Source organism: Lithobates pipiens, unplaced genomic scaffold (assembly GCF_037356315.1).
Source record: "Lithobates pipiens isolate NorthernLeopardFrog02 unplaced genomic scaffold, aLitPip1_a1.2 Scaffold_394, whole genome shotgun sequence".
In the NCBI taxonomy this organism is placed as follows: Eukaryota; Metazoa; Chordata; class Amphibia; order Anura; family Ranidae; genus Lithobates; species Lithobates pipiens.
In genome coordinates this window covers 1-12,140 of record NW_027507847.1, presented here as the reverse complement: position 1 = coordinate 12,140, position 12,140 = coordinate 1, and the positions used below count along the sequence as shown (strand labels likewise).

The window sequence follows — 12,140 nt, the reverse complement described above, 5'->3', positions numbered from 1 at the left end:
CTATGCAGAATTATACTGGAGATCATAATAGTCTATGTAGAGTTGAGTAGACATTGAGTGGTAGCAGCTCCTCCAAGACTAAGCCCTTTCCAGGTCAAACACCTCAGCGTGAGAAGGGTCTGAGTGGACCTTCTGTGATCTTGTCTGGAACAATAAAGCTTTTTTTATTCAGCGATTGCACCGGAGCGTGGCTGGTTGTTCCGTTACCTATCCTTTCCACTCTTGGGTTCAGCAATCTACCAACATGTCTACCACATATCTCATATTTGAAGGCAAGGACTCATCCCAGCCATTGAGAAATAAGACACATAGACGTACCATCACATATTTTATATAACCGCTTATACCAGCAGTACACACAAGAGATCCACAGCTGGAAATACAAAAAGACCTCGCTGCTGCTTCCGCCACCTCCCCCCCGCCATTCATAGAAATAACGGACACTTACATGGAGGGGGTTTTTCCAGGTAGGAAGCAAGGGGCGCCACTATTATATAGCGGTAAAAGTCCTGCGCCCCCCCCATTCTTCTCTGATTGTTCTCCAAGTCATGGCTTATAGTCCACTCGGGAGGGGAAACGACAGTGCTGTGTTCAATAAGTGCATAATCACTGGTTGGGGGGGGGGGGGGGGTAAACAAAGGACGGATTGGGGGCTGCACAGTCCATAATGCAAAAGCAGATTCACAAATATTCACATGAAGGAGAACGAAGTTCCAGGCGGCACCTCCCGGCAGCGTCACCATTAGGGTTGCAGGTTTATAAAAGTGAGGTAGTGTGCAAACCCCATGCGGGTGGAGTCACTGTAGAGATGGGTGGAGTCTCCGGCAGGTGCCTGGAAAGGCCCGGAATGCTTTTTTTTTTTTTTTTGATTGAAGAGCCGTAGTAGACTACGTATGTAGCCGAGCCATAGTAGACTACGTATGTAGCCGAGCCATAGTAGACTACGTATGGAGCCGAGCCATAGTAGACTACGTATGTAGCCGAGCCATAGTAGACTACGTATGTAGCCGAGCCATAGTAGACTACGTATGTAGCCGAGCCATAGTAGACTACGTATGTAGCCGAGCCATAGTAGACTACGTATGTAGCCGAGCCATAGTAGACTACGTATGTAGCCGAGCCATAGTAGACTACGTATGTAGCCGAGCCATAGTAGACTACGTATGTAGCCGAGCCATAGTAGACTACGTATGTAGCCGAGCCATAGTAGACTACGTATGTAGCCGAGCCATAGTAGACTATGGGGGTTATTTACGAAAGGCAAACCCACCTTACACTGCAAGTGCACTTGAAAATGCAGTCCCTCTAAAATCTAAAGGGTAGATCTGAAGTGAGTGGAAGCGCTGCTGATTTTATCATTCAATCGTGTGCAAGCTAAAATGCTGTTTTTTATTTTCCTCACGTGTCCCCCCTCGGATCTACAGTGACTTTACTTCCGAGTGCACTTGCAGTGCAAAGTGGATTTTCTTTTAGTAAATAACCCCCTATGTACGTAGCCGAGGCCATGGTAGACTATGTACGCAGCCGAGGCCATGGTAGACTATGTACGCAGCCGAGGCCATGGTAGACTATGTACGCAGCCGAGGCCATGGTAGACTATGTACGCAGCCGAGGCCATGGTAGACTATGTACGCAGCCGAGGCCATGGTAGACTATGTACGCAGCCGAGGCCATGGTAGACTATGTACGCAGCCGAGGCCATGGTAGACTATGTACGCAGCCGAGGCCATGGTAGACTATGTACGCAGCCGAGGCCATGGTAGACTATGTACGCAGCCGAGGCCATGGTAGACTATGTACGCAGCCGAGGCCATGGTAGACTATGTACGCAGCCGAGGCCATGGTAGACTATGTACGCAGCCGAGGCCATGGTAGACTATGTACGCAGCCGAGGCCATGGTAGACTATGTACGCAGCCGAGGCCATGGTAGACTATGTACGCAGCCGAGGCCATGGTAGACTATGTACGTAGCATACTCTGTAGTCCAGTTGTAGCACAGAAAGTCAGCTGTGTGCTTGAAAATACCCCCCTCCAACCATTTATTTTAGTATCTTCAACAACGGATTCAACTGAAGGTCTAGAAAACTCTCCCTTGAATGTCCTTAAAATTCTTTTACATAAACCTGGAAATCCATAAAGACGTTCAATCAGCTTACTCTTGGAACCATACACTGGAGATACAGCACAGAAAAGATGGCGAGGAGTGCAAGAGGTGGATTTGGCTGCATGGCGAGAAATTCAGGAAGAGGCTCATCCCTTGGTGATGAATTACCGTCAATCGAGGAAAACCGCCATGGCCAAATCAACACCCCCCCCCCCCCCCACCAAAAAAATAAAATAGAAGGGCCACACGCCATCCACCAAGAGCGCTCAGTAAGTGCAAATCAGCTAGGAGTGTCTTAGCAATGTCCAAGCAACAAAGCTGATGGGAGTTTTTCGGTCAGGGTTAAAGGCGGTACATAAAAATGGCCAACAACTATAGCAAGGTTAACCCTTACAATCCCATTCAGTTAGTGTCACACCAGGCCAGGCCCCGGCACCAAAACAGTTGTCGGTAGATTTAGAGGACATTGTTGAACAATCAGATTGTATAGAGCAGTGGTTCTCAACCTCGGTCCTCAGGTACTCCCAACAGGCCATGTTTTAGGAATTTCTCTTAGACAAAATAGCTGTCCAAAATACCAAGCCATTGAATCTGATTTAAAAAGCACCTGTGCAAGTTAAGGGAAAACCTGAAAACATGGCCCTGCTGGGGGCACTTGAGGACTGAGGTTGAGGACGACTGGTGTAGTGTATGGTCAGCTTTACTGACCCTCTATGGACATGCAATCTCCTTTATATCTACCGACACCGACGTAGCGGAAGGTCCATCAAAATTTAGACACAACCTGGGAGTACTTAGGCTTAGTTATTAGATAGAGGAGGTTTTACAATCTGACTGAAACGCGTAGGACAAGCTTTAAATAAGTAACAGCAAAGCTTAAAGACTGCTAAATCCCCCCCAGGGGCCCCAGTGCATGGAGGGTTCTGAATGGTGCTGGGAGCTGCTGAGCCAGAGTGGTCAACGGTAAGCCAACCTCCCCCCAACCAGTTGACCACAAGGAGGAGCATTTCAAATGAGATTTGAATGACCGTGCATGCACAAAGGGGTGGGGGGATGTTAGGGGCAGTGACAGATGACAAAACAGAGGAAGAGGGAAGTTTGGGGTGGAGAAAGACGAAGCATGCACAGAAGAGTGTGTTGCTAGAGCACTACTGCCCTCCTATAGGAATGCCCATAAATTGGGCTTCAGCCTGGGGTGGAGCCGACAGCCAGAAAACCAATGCATTCTTATTGGGCAATGCGAACACCTATCAGAACAGGCCAAAAATCCTCCACGCACTTCACCCCCCGGGGAATTTAACAAAGATTAAGCTGTAGTGATACTTACTAAAAAACACACCGACTGCCAACAAACACAAGTCTGCAATGAACAGGTGAAGTCGAATGTTAGCAGAATAACCTTTAGGCAAGATCAGGTTCTTTTTTTGTGGGACCACTCAGCATGCCCAACATGTGAAAGACTCAGCAGACGTAACCCCCCCCCCAGAGATAAGCAGAAATATACCACCATTTACTGATAACGGCTGATACAGAAAGATACCAAACAAGCAAAGTATTTTTCTTGACCTGTACAAAATTAAATGAAGCTTTAGAAAACACCATGGTGGACTCCGGGAGGGGTGGCACCAGCCGTAATGGATGCAGGTAAAGCACTGGAAGAGACCATGGTGGACTCCGGGAAAGGTGGCACCAGCTGTGATGGATGTAAAGCATTGGAAGAGACCACGGTGGACTCCGGGAGGGGTGGCACCAGCCGTAACGGATGCAGGTAAAGCATTGGAAGAGACCATAGTGGACTCCGGGAGGGGTGGCACCAGCTGTGGTGGATGCAAGTAAAGCATTCAAAAGAGACCATGGTGGACTTTGGGAAGGGTGGCACCAGTTGTGATGGATACAGGTACAGTACTGGAAGAGACCATGGTGGACTGTAGAAGGGGTGGCATCAGATGGCGATGGATACGCTACAAGCACTAGAAGAGACCACGGTGGAATTTGGGAGGGGTGGCATCGGCCATGATAAATGCTGTAGAAACACTGAAGACCCTGGTGGACTCTTGAAGGGATGGGACCAGCCGTGATGGATGCAGTAGAAGCACTGGAGGAAACCATGGCGGACTCAAGGGGAGATCTGGCACCAGCTGTGATGGATGCAGGTATCGCATTGGAAGAGACCATGGTGGACTCCAGGGGAGGGGTGGCACCAGATGTGGTACAAGCACTGGAAGAGACCAAGGTGGACTTTGGCAGGGGGAGGGGCGGGGGGCGGCACCAGCTAGGATGGATGCATGTTTTCACAACGACCCCTCGCTGCCCAAGTGGTGAACACAGACTCATAGGTGACACAAGCGACTTTTACGTTCCTCCTGAACCGACTGGCTTAACGGGTCAGGAAGGTCCGAGCCACACCCCATCCCGCTGGAGGGTGCCAGTCGTTAAAGCTCAGAATAGCCAGATTGTGGGGCCTGTACTGTCCCCCCCCCACCCCCTTCATCCGTCGTTGGCGGCCACAAGCTGCCCCATTGGCTCGCGGATGTACACAGGTTGAATGTCCTTGGTCTTCAGGCAGTAATCGCACGCCCACACGGCAGAGGCCTCCCGCGTCAGCAGACCGTAGGCACTTTCGGTCATCCCCGTGCACTCGCGGTGGAACCACTTCTGACAAGAGGCTTCGCATAAAATGGCGTCCTGGTCGTCGTTGACCTCGTTGCGGCACGCCCCGCAGGGATAAACAAGTCCTGGAGGGGGTTGGTGCCCAGAGTTCCCGGTGGGTTTGCTGGGAGGGGGGATGTTGTTGACCTCCGGCGTGCTGCTGTTTCCGCGGGGGGCGCTGTTGGGAGTGAAGCTTTGCTGGTTGCCGTTGACGGCCGACGGCGAGCCGACGTGCTGCTCTTGGTTGAAGGTGTTGCTGGGAGGGTTTAAGTTCTTGTTGTGGTCCTCCACCCCCGGGGGGAAGTTTTGGTCGGCCCCATGGTACGGACTGGCGTTGGGAGGAAGGCTTGGCCTCTGAATTGATGGCTGTCCGAAGGGGTGACCAGGTGAGCCAAACCTTTGAGTGAAAGGTGGACCGGTGGGAGAGTTTAATACAGGACCCGGCCCCATTTCTCCGCGGGGAGGCTGGCCCATGGTGGGGGACATCATAGGCCCAAATCCCCCAACTGGCCCCTGCATTATCTGCCCACCGGGGGGGCTAAAGCTCTGTCCCATGCCTTGGTTGAACGGCTGGTTGGAGAAGTTCATGTTTCCAGGTTGGACGTAGTTGGGGTTCTGAGGCATGCCGAACCCGGGGCCCATCTGGTTGGGTGGGAAGGGCGGATGCTGGCGTCTGATTGGCTGGGGCCCTCCTGGATATCCTGGGGGTACCTGGTGCGGCATTCCACTTTGCATGCGGTAGCCGCCGAAGGGGACGGGGTTGTTCATGAACGGAGAGGCGGCGGCAGCGGCGCTGACCTTCGGAGGTCCAAAGTCATCCTCGAAGGGATTGGAAGCCACCAGGTGGTCCACCATCGGGGTTGGAGGCGGGGCGAACTCTGAGAGGTGAGAGTAGGACGGCCCCTGAAACAAAGACAGGAAAGAGTCAGCCACAGAGCACACAGAAACAGACGGAACAAAATCATCCAACACAACGTTGAACGCGCCTCAGTGCAGGCGCGCTGAAGGACCTCAATGAGTTTATCGGTGATGCTGCGCCATCTACAGGCCAATCCAGGAACAATGGTCCCGGCTGACACTACCCAGATGAAAGCCATTAACCTTTTATACTGTAATAAATGTCCCGAAACTCATCTCATCTTTATGAAGTCCCAAATAAACCTGACATTAGGATGAAGAACCGGAGCTCCGGGGTGGTCAGATCTGAGGGAACCGTGGCTCTAAATATAAACCATCTGAAGGGATTGAGACATCGAATTAAACACGGGGGGGGGGGTGTTCTGATTAAAAGAACACCCCCATACCTAAAAGCTGAACTTCAGGTCTGGATATTATTACGGCGCTACATTGCTCCAGCTTGGGACCGACTATGTACATACCAGACCTGTGGGGTCCCTCTAGAAGCTGGAAATCACTGAATGGACACCACTACTACACTATGCCCCGGAGGACGTGATGCATGACGAAACGTTAGCGCTACATTACTTACTACACCACTAATACACTATGCCCCGGAGGACGTGATGCCTGACGAAACATGTAGCGCTACATACTTGCTACCCCACTAATACACTATGCCCCGGAGGACGTGATGCATGACGAAACATGTAGCGCTACGTACTTACTACACCACTAATACACTATGTCCCAGAAGATATCACATGACGAAACGCGTAGAGATACATCCTTACTACACTCAGAGAACACTTTGCAATTTTTCTCAATAAATAAGCAGCACTCTGATTGGATGAGGTGGAAAAGTATGAAGGCGACATCATGATCTCCACCTCATCCAACCCCACAGAACACACACACATCACGTGTGATGGGAGCCAGAGATCGCACATGTTTATGATGTGACATGTTTACATTCCTGGACATAAGAAAGTTACACCTGAAAGGTTGGACTCTCCTTGATGCAAGGAGGCTTATGGTTATTCATGAATGGTTGGGGTGGGGGTGTCAAAATTGGGGGAGGGGGCTCTGTGGGCTACTCCTGGATATAAGAGGTGGGGAGTAAGATATGGAGGGGCTCTACTGGCCACTCCTGGGTATAAGGGGTGGGGGGTAAGATATGGGGGGCTCTACTGGCTATAAGGGGAGGGGGGGGCTCTACTGGCCACTCCCGGCTATAAGCGGGAGAGAGGGGGGGGGCTCTACTGGCCACTCCCGGCTATAAGCGGGAGAGAGGGGGGGGGGCTCTACTGGCCACTCCCGGCTATAAGGGAGAGAGAGGGGGGGGGGCTCTACTGGCCACTCCCGGCTATAAGGGAGAGAGAGGGGGGGGGGGGGGGGGCTCTACTGGCCACTCCCGGCTATAAGGGGGAGAGAGGGGGGGGGGCTCTACTGGCCACTCCCGGCTATAAGGGGGAGAGAGGGGGGGGGGCTCTACTGGCCACTCCCGGCTATAAGGGGGAGAGAGGGGGGCTCTACTGGCCACTCCCGGCTATAAGGGGGAGAGAGGGGGGGGGCTCTACTGGCCACTCCCGGCTATAAGGGGGAGAGAGGGGGGGGGCTCTACTGGCCACTCCCGGCTATAAGGGGGAGAGAGGGGGGGGGCTCTACTGGCCACTCCCGGCTATAAGGGGGAGAGAGGGGGGGGCTCTACTGGCCACTCCCGGCTATAAGGGGGAGAGGGGAGGGGGGCTCTACTGGCCACTCCCGGCTATAAGGGGAGAGGGGGGGGCTCTACTGGCCACTCCCGGCTATAAGGGGAGAGGGGGGGGCTCTACTGGCCACTCCCGGCTATAAGGGGAGAGGGGGGGGCTCTACTGGCCACTCCCGGCTATAAGGGGAGAGGGGGGGGGCTCTACTGGCCACTCCCGGCTATAAGGGGAGGGGGGGGGCTCTACTGGCCACTCCCGGCTATAAGGGGAGGGGGGGGCTCTACTGGCCACTCCCGGCTATAAGGGAGAGAGAGGGGGGGGGGGCTCTACTGGCCACTCCCGGCTATAAGGGGGAGAGAGGGGGGGGGGGGGGGCTCTACTGGCCACTCCCGGCTATAAGGGGGAGAGAGGGGGGGGGGCTCTACTGGCCACTCCCGGCTATAAGGGGGAGAGGGGAGGGGGGGCTCTACTGGCCACTCCCGGCTATAAGGGGGAGAGAGGGGGCTCTACTGGCCACTCCCGGCTATAAGGGGGAAAGAGGGGGGGGCTCTACTGGCCACTCCCGGCTATAAGGGGGAGAGAGGGGGGCTCTACTGGCCACTCCCGGCTATAAGGGGGAGAGAGGGGGGCTCTACTGGCCACTCCCGGCTATAAGGGGGAGAGAGGGGGGGCTCTACTGGCCACTCCCGGCTATAAGGGGGAGAGAGGGGGGGGCTCTACTGGCCACTCCCGGCTATAAGGGGGAGAGGGGAGGGGGGCTCTACTGGCCACTCCCGGCTATAAGGGGGAGAGGGGAGGGGGGCTCTACTGGCCACTCCCGGCTATAAGGGGAGAGGGGGGGGCTCTACTGGCCACTCCTGGCTATAAGGGGAGAGGGGGGGGCTCTACTGGCCACTCCCGGCTATAAGGGGAGAGGGGGGGGGCTCTACTGGCCACTCCCGGCTATAAGGGGAGAGGGGGGGGGCTCTACTGGCCACTCCCGGCTATAAGGGGAGAGGGGGGGGGCTCTACTGGCCACTCCCGGCTATAAGGGGAGGGGGGGGCTCTACTGGCCACTCCCGGCTATAAGGGGAGGGGGGGGCTCTACTGGCCACTCCCGGCTATAAGGGGAGGGGGGGGCTCTACTGGCCACTCCCGGCTATAAGGGGGAGAGAGGGGGGGGGCTCTACTGGCCACTCCCGGCTATAAGGGGGAGAGAGGGGGGGGGGGGCTCTACTGGCCACTCCCGGCTATAAGGGGGAGAGGGGGGGGGCTCTACTGGCCACTCCCGGCTATAAGGGGGAGAGGGGGGGGGGGGGCTCTACTGGCCACTCCCGGCTATAAGGGGGAGAGAGGGGGGCTCTACTGGCCACTCCCGGCTATAAGGGGGAGAGAGGGGGGGCTCTACTGGCCACTCCCGGCTATAAGGGGGAGAGAGGGGGGGGCTCTACTGGCCACTCCCGGCTATAAGGGGGAGAGGGGAGGGGGGCTCTACTGGCCACTCCCGGCTATAAGGGGGAGAGGGGAGGGGGGCTCTACTGGCCACTCCCGGCTATAAGGGGAGGGGGGGGGCTCTACTGGCCACTCCCGGCTATAAGGGGAGGGGGGGGGGGGCTCTACTGGCCACTCCCGGCTATAAGGGGAGGGGGGGGGGGCTCTACTGGCCACTCCCGGCTATAAGGGGAGGGGGGGGGCTCTACTGGCCACTCCCGGCTATAAGGGGAGGGGGGGGGGGCTCTACTGGCCACTCCCGGCTATAAGGGGAGAGGGGGGGCTCTACTGGCCACTCCCGGCTATAAGGGGAGAGAGGGCGGGCTCTACGGGCCACTCCCGGCTATAAGGGGAGAGAGGGCGGGCTCTACGGGCCACTCCCGGCTATAAGGGGAGAGAGGGCGGGCTCTACGGGCCACTCCCGGCTATAAGGGGAGGGGGCGGGCTCTACGGGCCACTCCCGGCTATAAGGGGAGGGGCGGGCTCTACTGGCCACTCCCAGCTATAAGGGGAGGGGGGTAAAAAAATGGGGGGCTCTACTGGCCACTTCTGGGTAAAAGGGTTGGGGGGGCTCTACTGGCCATTCCTGGGTTTAAGGGGTGGGAGGGGCTCTACTGATCACTATATATGGGGGGGGGGGGTGTATTGTAGCCCCCCAATGTGTTGGAGGCTGAAAAAGATTTTTTGGTAGGGGGACCAGTCACAATATGGATCCCCTGTGTTAGGCCCTGATGGAAGCTGCCATTCTGTAGCTCTGTGGGGGAGGGGATTGTATGTGACCTGTGCAGCCACTTCACACACAGGTGGCAGAATACACGGATAGGATGGCTCCGCCCCAGTAGGGGTGGGGGAGGCAGTATTTCTGATACTGGCCAATCACGGGTCCCTGTACTTTCTGCTGGGACTGGTCCAACCCCCGCTCCTCCATACCTGAGTGTTTGACTTGCGACGTTTCTTCTCCGGGCTCTTCATTTGCAAACCTGGAAGAGAAGGCGGGACAATCAGCACGCCGCCGGAGACACGCCCACTGCCAAATGTATCATTCACGGGGGAGGGTCAGACCCACCGGGGAGACTTCCCTTCACTTCCTGTTCTGAAAACACAAGACAGGAAGTGAGAGGAAATGTCCCCGATGGAAGATTCCCCTCCACTCCGGATTCCAGACCAGCTACTCAAAGTAGTGAGGTCATTATCCCCCTCCCCCCTAAATCATGTGCCCCTCCCCCTAACACCCCTGAGGAAGTCTCTATAGATCGGCCTCTCAGCCTTTACCCCCCTTAGAAATTAATTCCCAGGGACCGATCCCCTCCTAGGATCAGACTATCGGGGGTCGCTGAGAGAATGGCTCTTCTCATAGCGGTGATGGGAAGAGAGCCCCCTCACTGTGGTGTCCGGAATGACACCTCGCAGTCACATCACCACCTCTGCTGGGCTCAGAACTTTACCTGCACCACGGGGGGGAGAGGGAATGTTGGGGAGGTGGAAGGACGAGGAAAAGGAAAGGGGAGGGGGGGGGGGGGGAAGGACCAGGAAAGGAAAAGGGGAGGGGGGGGGGGAAGGACCAGGAAAGGAAAAGGGGAGGGGGGGGGGGGGAAGGACCAGGAAAGGAAAAGGGGAGGGGGGGGGGGGGGAAGGACCAGGAAAGGAAAAGGGGAGGGGGGGGGGGGGGAAGGACCAGGAAAGGAAAAGGGGAGGGGGGGGGGGGGAAGGACCAGGAAAGGAAAAGGGGAGGGGGGGGAAGGACCAGGAAAGGAAAAGGGGAGGGGGGGGGGGAAGGACCAGGAAAGGAAAAGGGGAGGGGGGGGGGGGGAGGACCAGGAAGGAAAAGGGGAGGGGGGGGGGGAAGGACCAGGAAAGGAAAAGGGGAGGGGGGGGGGGGGGGAAGGACCAGGAAAGGAAAAGGGGAGGGGGGGGGGGGGGAAGGACCAGGAAAGGAAAAGGGGAGGGGGGGGGGGGGGAAGGACCAGGAAAGGAAAAGGGGAGGGGGGGGGGGGGAAGGACCAGGAAAGGAAAAGGGGAGGGGGGGGGGGAAGGACCAGGAAAGGAAAAGGGGGAGGGGGGGGGGGAAGGACCAGGAAAGGAAAAGGGGAGGGGGGGGGAGGACCAGGAAAGGAAAAGGGGAGGGGGGGGGGAGGACCAGGAAAGGAAAAGGGAGGGGGGGGGAAGGACCAGGAAAGGAAAAGGGGAGGAGGGGGGGGGGGAAGGACCAGGAAAGGAAAAGGGGAGGGGGGGGAGGACCAGGAAAGGAAAAGGGGAGGGGGGGGAGGAAGGAAAGAAAAGGGGAGGGGGGGGGGAAGGAAAAGAAAAGGGAGGGGGGGGAGGAAGGACCAGAAAGGGAAGGGGGGGGAGGAAGGACCAGGAAAGGAAAGGGGGGGGAGGAAGGACCAGGAAAGGAAAGGGGGGGGAGGAAGGACCAGGAAAGGAAAGGGGGGGGAGGAAGGGAAGGGGGGGAGAGGACCAGGAAAGGAAAGGGGAGGAAGGACCAGGAAAGGAAAGGGGAGGGGGGGGAGGAGGACAGGAAAGGAAAGGGGAGGGGGGGAGGAAGGACCAGGAAAGGAAAGGGGGGGGAGGAAGGACCAGGAAAGGAAAGGGGGGGAGGAAGGACCAGGAAAGGAAAGGGGGGGGAGGAAGGACCAGGAAAGGAAAGGGGGGGGGAGGAAGGACCAGGAAAGGAAAGGGGGGGGGAGGAAGGACCAGGAAAGGAAAGGGGGGGGAGGAAGGACCAGGAAAGGAAAGGGGGGGGGAGGAAGGACCAGGAAAGGAAAGGGGGGGGGAGGAAGGACCAGGAAAGGAAAGGGGGGGGAGGAAGGACCAGGAAAGGAAAGGGGGGGGAGGAAGGACCAGGAAAGGAAAGGGGGGGGAGGAAGGACCAGGAAAGGAAAGGGGGGGGAGGAAGGACCAGGAAAGGAAAGGGGGGGGAGGAAGGACCAGGAAAGGAAAGGGGGGGGAGGAAGGACCAGGAAAGGAAAGGGGGGGGAGGAAGGACCAGGAAAGGAAAGGGGGGGAGGAGGGACCAGGAAAGGAAAGGGGGGGAGGAAGGACCAGGAAAGGAAAGGGGGGGGAGGAAGGACCAGGAAAGGAAAGGGGGGGAGGAAGGACCAGGAAAGGAAAGGGGGGGGAGGAAGGACCAGGAAAGGAAAGGGGGGGGGAGGAAGGACCAGGAAAGGAAAGGGGAGGGGGGGGGGAGGAAGGACCAGGAAAGGGGAGGGGGGGGGGAGGAAGGACCAGGAAAGGGGAGGGGGGGGGAGGAAGGACCAGGAAAGGGGAGGGGGGGGGAGGAAGGACCAGGAAAGGAAAGGGGAGGGGGGGG

General features: G+C 57.1%; 1 protein-coding gene across 1 annotated transcript; it reads right to left on the bottom strand.

The window, feature by feature from the left end:
- Positions 1–315: 315 nt before the first annotated feature.
- PYGO2 (pygopus family PHD finger 2) lies at positions 316–9,810 on the bottom strand (the record flags this gene model as incomplete). Its single annotated transcript, XM_077466839.1, is given in 2 exon segments — positions 316–5,657; positions 9,761–9,810. Coding segments are annotated over 2 exon segments (1,115 nt in total), but the record flags the coding sequence as incomplete, so codon positions are not given.
- Positions 9,811–12,140: the final 2,330 nt, after the last annotated feature.